At 47.7% G+C, this 7205-nt stretch overlaps 1 protein-coding gene across 1 annotated transcript in view; it reads right to left on the bottom strand.

Annotated features, from left to right (window-relative positions):
• irf5 (interferon regulatory factor 5) overlaps positions 1–3732 on the bottom strand; it is a gene marked incomplete at its 5' end in the record, with an annotated part of 6213 nt that extends 2481 nt beyond the window's left edge. Inside the window, 5 exons of the mRNA XM_079235919.1 lie at positions 372–629; positions 1271–1298; positions 1381–1409; positions 1986–2172; positions 3559–3732. Coding sequence (XP_079092045.1) covers positions 372–629; positions 1271–1298; positions 1381–1409; positions 1986–2172; positions 3559–3732 — 676 coding nt within the window. The remainder of the gene's footprint in view (positions 1–371; positions 630–1270; positions 1299–1380; positions 1410–1985; positions 2173–3558) is intronic.
• Between the last annotated feature and the right edge of the window lie 3473 nt (positions 3733–7205).

Raw genomic sequence — 7205 nt, 5'->3', positions numbered from 1 at the left:
TGTTCAGGGTTTAACCACAGAACCTGTTCCACCGTCAGCCAACAGGTGTGGCATCGTCCAGGTGAAACAACAGAACAGATTTTATCCTCCTTTAATCATCTAAGAGTTAGAAGAGCTCCACAGTTTCAATATTCATGAGTTTGTTTTCTCCCAGCAGAATAGAGCTTAAACTCTACTGAGTGTCTGGGATTCAGTGTTCAAGAGCTCCTCAAACCACCATCGGCTCAGTTCTCTGAACCAAACACCACATTGTGTCAGAGATCAAGAGAATCAGAACCAGCGAGCGGGCCGGTGCCACCATACTAAGATGGACTTCTCAGTATCTCATCATCACAAGAAGAAACCACTCGGAGGGCAGAGGTGCTACTCACGTGGGACGCTGCTCAGCAGGTCGTACTTGCAAGGTTGCTGGTTCTGGATGTCCCCCATGCTGCTGGCCTCCATTAGTGCTGGCGCAGGGGGAGTGGACGCTGGCAGAGAATTCAGGTCTTGGAGTCCGTTAGACAGTCCTGCAGGATGGACGAAGCTCCCCTGAACCCGAAGCTCAGAGGTCATCGGACACATATCATACGCTGCCTCTGAATGCGCTGGGAAGGAGCTGAAGGAGGGGGCGTCACTGATCCTGGGGTCTGATGAGACATGACATCCTCATCTGGTGCGTTTTAATATGCTCATAAAACACCTGAAACATGTGACTTCACTGGAGAGATTAAAACAGATTGATGAGGTCTACTGGTTTTCTCCAGGAACCAACTCCTACTGATCACATGACACTAGTCTCCTCTGCTCCTGGACCTACACTTGTCTCTGGTCAGAAGGAGGACTCTCATTGGCCGGTGGCCGTGGGGTCAGTCCTGATTGGTCGGGCAGATGTGTCATGACTTTGCAATGTTTACTTTGACGTGTCCTAACACAGAAATGTAAATAAGGAGTTGGGTCAGAGGCGGAGATCTGCCAGTGAACAGAGGAGGAGGAAGAGGATGGACTGGAAACCGTCTACCAGAGAAACACAGAGGGGTCTTCAGGAATCAGTTTCCATTGATCTGTCAGTTAGTATTGTCTCAATGTCCGGAGACAAAGACGATATAAATTATGTTAAATATTCGCTACAACACAATCTGCAAAGATGTTTCCAGAATGGATTTAGTGCTGGTCTAGAGTCAGTCTCTCCGGTTCAAAGATCAGAATGAGAACCAGAGGAACCAGGACGCGGGGCCTTCAGGGTCCTCGTGGTCCTGAAGGCCTCGTGTCGTGGTGAAGTGGTACTTACTGATGCTGAGGTCCATCAGATTGGGCATCTGAGAATAAAACACATGGTGGTCGTCAGTCAGCTGACAAAAGTGTTGAGTGGTTGTGTTTGTTACATGTGGTCTTCCTCACCTCCTCATCATCATCTTCATCAGCCCCATCTGAGAAAGGAAACAGATCACAGACAATGAGATGAAGATAAAAACTTTGAATGACGTTCATCCATTATGAAAATACACCGACGCAGAGAGGAACCGAAAGTCCTTCCTTCCCGCTGCTGTCAGGCTGCATAACAAGCTGAGCTCTCAGTAAACCACGAACACTAGCACACAGAAACACTTTAATTTCATTCATCTGGTGCAATATATAACACATTTAAATACTTTCCTATACTGTTTTTACTCCCTCTGTATATGTAATATTGCTGTTGTAGTCTTCCTTACTGTTTATTTATATTACTTGCTTGTTTTACTAACCATGTGTCTCTGTGTGCGCTGCTGCTGTAATCCTGCAACTTCCCCACTGACTAATAAAGGATTATCTTAATGATCAGAAGACCACCGGAGGAGCCAGGGATTGAACCACCGGTCTTCTGATGAGACCGAGCCCCTCACTAGGCAAACTGGGATCAAACTCTTTTAAACTGAGGTCATCAGATGTTTTATGATGTAAAACCTAAAGGTCTTGCCCTCAGTGTCTAATGATGATGATGATGATGACGACGACGAAGTCCTCACCTGTGTTCCCGCTCTGCTCACAGACTTCGTAGATCTTGTACGGTTGAAGCGGAGTTTCTTTCGTGCCGTCGTATTTCAGCTGAAACTCTCTGCTTTTGTTCAGAGCACAGCGAAGGTTCGCTTTCCACTTGGCCGGCTCCGGTTCATCCACGCCTTCCTGGTATTTACCCGTCTCCAGAGCCCACGCCTGCAAGACACAGAGAAGGGCTGACACACAGAGACCACGACAAATGGACCAACAGCTGATATAACCTGTCTGTTGTTGTGATACGTGTCTGTACACAAACAAACAAACAGCTGATATAACCTGTCTGTTGTTGTGATACGTGTCTGTACACAAACAAACAAACAGCTGATATAACCTGTCTGTTGTTATGTTACTTGTCTGTACACAAACAAACAAACAGCTGATATAACCTGTCTGTTGTTATGTTACTTGTCTGTACACAAACAAACAAACAGCTGATATAACCTGTCTGTTGTTATGTTACGTGTCTGTACACAAACAAACAAACAGCTGATATAACCTGTCTGTTGTTATGTTACGTGTCTGTACACAAACAAACAGCTGATATAACCTGTCTGTTGTTGTGTTACATGTCTGTACACAAACAAACAAACAGCTGATATAACCTGTCTGTTGTTGTGATACGTGTCTGTACACAAACAAACAAACAGCTGATATAACCTGTCTGTTGTTGTGATACGTGTCTGTACACAAACAAACAAACAGCTGATATAACCTGTCTGTTGTTGTGATACGTGTCTGTACACAAACAAACAAACAGCTGATATAACCTGTCTGTTGTTGTGATACGTGTCTGTACACAAACAAACAAACAGCTGATATAACCTGTCTGTTGTTATGTTACGTGTCTGTACACAAACAAACAAACAGAGCTCAAAGTCAAACTGCTCTTCTGTCAGCAACAGAGATGAGAAATGAAAGTAGAAGCAGTGACATCAGCAGTTACCAGTGAAGGAGGAAGTGACATCAGCAGTTACCAGTGAAGGAGGAAGTGACATCAGCAGTTACCAGTGAAGGAGGAAGTGACATCAGCAGTTACCAGTGAGGGAGGAAGTGACATCAGCAGTTACCAGTGAGGGAGGAAGTGACATCAGCAGTTACCAGTGAGGGAGGAAGTGACATCAGCAGTTACCAGTGAAGGAGGAAGTGACATCAGCAGTTACCAGTGAGGGAGGAAGTGACATCAGCAGTTACCAGTGAAGGAGGAAGTGACATCAGCAGTAACCAGTGAAGGAGGAAGTGACATCAGCAGTAACCAGTGAAGGAGGAAGTGACATCAGCAGTTACCAGTGAGGGAGGAAGTGACATCAGCAGTTACCAGTGAGGGAGGAAGTGACATCAGCAGTTACCAGTGAAGGAGGAAGTGACATCAGCAGTAACCAGTGAAGGATGAAGTGACATCAGCAGTTACCAGTGAAGGAGGAAGTGACATCAGCAGTTACCAGTGAAGGAGGTGTGTTAGGTTACTGTATTAATATTAATAATACTGAACCGATGGTTCAGAATGTTATGATAATGTATTAATATCCATATAGACGTACAGACCTTGAAGATGGTGTTCTCCTCCTCAGAGGAGGGCATGTGGCGGGTCGCGTGCTTCCAGGGGATCTGGAAGAGTCTCTGCTCTGAGCTGAGCCACTGCAGACCGGGATACCTGCCGCTGTTCACCTGGGCCAACAACCAGGGCTTCAGACGGACCCTCCGGGGCTGCACGCTCATGGTGGGAGCACTGGTGGGAGCACTGGTGGGAGCACTGGTGGGAGCACTGGGAGCACTGGGAGCACTGGTGGGAGCACTGGTGGGAGCACTGGTGGGAGCACTGGGAACACTGGTGGGAGCACTTGTGGGAGCACTGGTGGGAGCACTGGGAACACTGGTGGGAGCACTGGGAACACTGGGAGCACTGGGAGCACTGGTGGGTGCACTGGCAGCACTGGTGGGAGCACTGGTGGGAGCACTACTGGGAGCACTGGTGGGTGCACTGGGAGCACTGGTGGGAGCACTGGTGGGAGCACTACTGGGAGCACTGGTGGGTGCACTGGGAGCACTGGTGGGAGCACTGGTGGGTGCACTGGTGGGAGCACTGGCAGCAAATGCTGGAACCTACCCCTGTGGTAACAACAGGTAGGGTAGACATACATATAAACCCACTTCTGGTGTTTAGAATAACAGGAACTAAACGCCATTACTCTGATTTCTTCATGATTTGTTCCTTAAAAATTTCGGGGAGTCACAAGATCATGATCTCTGATCTGATCTCTGATCTCAGATCAGAGATCAGATCACTTGAAGTTAAACCACAAAGCGTGTCATGACGAGATCTGGCGGCTTCCTGGAGAGGATAGGGCGCGTGTGCGTGTGCGCGCTCCTGTGTTTTGTGATTGTAACTATGTACTCACCTGGTCTCGGTCCCGGTGCTGTCTCGGTCCCGGTGCTGTCTCGGTCCTGATCCTGGCTCCGGTCCCGGTGACCCTCCGCTCCGCAGTTCGTTAACCAGGAACCAACTAAAGTTCAGCGCAAAGTCAATGGCGCAAGGAGAAGTACTACTTCCGGTCCGGGACACACAATAAAAGCTTCAGTCGGTGAAGCTTTAAGAACACCGGAAGTAAGACGCGTTGGTCCGGAAGGATCCGTGAGGGTTTGGTTCTGTCCCGCTGTCACGTGGAGGGTTTGAGTCTCTCAGACATGTTGGTCCTCTATGACCCTTTAGTCAGTCAGCATCACATGCAGACTGACTAAGGGAATTACCCACAATGCATAGCAATGTGACGTTAAACACGCAGTTACCATGGAAGCATGGAGACATAAACAAAGAGACACATGATGAAATGCATTTACACTACAACATTACGGATTAAAGAACATAAAAACACATGAAATCTGAGGAATGCAAGCAGAAAATATTCATAATATTTATTTACATTCAAACAAATCAGTGAATAAAAAGTATAAAATAAATACACATTTGTACACAATATGTTGTATGTAGTCACGTGATGTTGCAGCAAAGTGCTGCCACTCATATTCACACCATCAAGCCTGAAGCCTCTCAACACTTAGAGGAGATCAGGTTTCAAGGTTCAGGTCTGAGGGTTCAGGTCTGAGGGGTCAGGGTTCAGGTCTGAGGGTTCAGGTCTGAGGGGTCAGGTCTGAGGGGTCAGGGTTCAGGTCTGAGGGGTCAGGGTTCAGGTCTGAGGGTTCAGGTCTGAGGGTTCAAGGTTCAGGTCTGAGGGGTCAGGTCTGAGGGGTCAGGGTTCAGGTCTGAGGGTTCAGGTCTGAGGGTTCAAGGTTCAGGTCTGAGGGGTCAGGTCTGAGGGGTCAGGGTTCAGGTCTGAGGGTTCAGGTCTGAGGGTTCAGGGTTCAGGTCTGAGGGTTCAGGTCTGAGGGGTCAGGTCTGAGGGGTCAGGTCTGAGGGGTCAGGGTTCAGGTCTGAGGGGTCAGGGTTCAGGTCTGAGGGTTCAGGTCTGAGGGTTCAAGGTTCAGGTCTGAGGGGTCAGGTCTGAGGGGTCAGGGTTCAGGTCTGAGGGTTCAGGGATCAGGTCTGAGGGTTCAGGTCTGAGGGGTCAGGTCTGAGGGGTCAGGGTTCAGGTATGAGGGGTCAGGGTTCAGGTCTGAGGGGTCAGGGTTCAGGTCTGAGGGTTCAGGTCTGAGGGTTCAGGTCTGAGGGTTCAGGTCTGAGGGTTCAAGGTTCAGGTCTGAGGGGTCAGGTCTGAGGGGTCAGGGTTCAGGTCTGAGGGTTCAGGGATCAGGTCTGAGGGTTCAGGGATCAGGTCTGAGGGTTCAGGTCTGAGGGGTCAGGGTTCAGGTCTGAGGGTTCAGGGATCAGGTCTGAGGGTTCAGGTCTGAGGGGTCAGGTCTGAGGGGTCAGGGTTTAGGTCTGAGGGTTCAGGGATCAGGTCTGAGGGTTCAGGTCTGAGGGGTCAGGTCTGAGGGGTCAGGGTTTAGGTCTGAGGGTTCAAGGTTCAGGTCTGAGGGTTCAAGGTTCAGGTCTGAGGGTTCAGGGTTCAGGTCTGAGGGTTCAGGTCTGAGGGTTCAAGGTTCAGGTCTGAGGGTTCAGGTCTTAGAGATAGAGTAAGGAGATGAGTTTCCTCTGTAGGACTCTTAGAGATAGAGTAAGGAGATGAGTTTCCTCTGTAGGACTCTTAGAGATAGAGTAAGGAGATGAGTTTCCTCTGTAGGACTCTTAGAGACAGAGTAAGGAGATGAGTTTCCTCTGTTGGACTCTTAGAGATAGAGTAAGGAGATGAGTTTCCTCTGTAGGACTCTTAGAGATAGAGTAAGGAGATGAGTTTCCTCTGTAGGACTCTTAGAGATAGAGTAAGGAGATGAGTTTCCTCTGTTGGACTCTTAGAGATAGAGTAAGGAGATGAGTTTCCTCTGTAGGACTCTTAGAGATAGAGTAAGGAGATGAGTTTCCTCTGTAGGACTCTTAGAGATAGAGTAAGGAGATGAGTTTCCTCTGTAGGGCTCTTAGAGACAGAGTAAGGAGATGAGTTTCCTCTGTTGGACTCTTAGAGATAGAGTAAGGAGATGAGTTTCCTCTGTAGGACTCTTAGAGATAGAGTAAGGAGATGAGTTTCCTCTGTAGGACTCTTAGAGATAGAGTAAGGAGATGAGTTTCCTCTGTAGGACTCTTAGAGACAGAGTAAGGAGATGAGTTTCCTCTGTAGGACTCTTAGAGATAGAGTAAGGAGATGAGTTTCCTCTGTAGGACTCTTAGAGATAGAGGAAGGAGATGAGTTTCCTCTGTAGGACTCTTAGAGATAGAGTAAGGAGATGAGTTTCCTCTGTTGAACTCTTAGAGACAGAGTAAGGAGATGAGTTTCCTCTGTTGGACTCTTAGAGATAGAGTAAGGAGATGAGTTTCCTCTGTAGGACTCTTAGAGATAGAGTAAGGAGATGAGTTTCCTCTGTAGGACTCTTAGAGATAGAGTAAGGAGATGAGTTTCCTCTGTAGAGGGACGTCTGGGTCGGCCTGCTGCCACCGCGACCCCGGACTAAGCGGATGAAAATAGATGGATGGATGGGCACTAGACTCACTTTGTATAAACTTTGTATTAATATAAACTTTATAGTTTTTGCTTTAGGAGTTTTCTAATATTCACTCTTCTGATTATATGTTTTTAATATACACTGTAAAGATAGATGAAGTAAATAAAGATATGTACAGATTAAACCCTGTATATGTAAAT

Source organism: Taurulus bubalis (assembly GCF_910589615.1).
Source record: "Taurulus bubalis genome assembly, chromosome: 20".
NCBI classification, from domain to species: Eukaryota; Metazoa; Chordata; class Actinopteri; order Perciformes; family Cottidae; genus Taurulus; species Taurulus bubalis.
The sequence above is the reverse complement of the archived record's forward strand: the minus strand, read 5'-3'. Positions and strand labels throughout refer to the sequence as shown.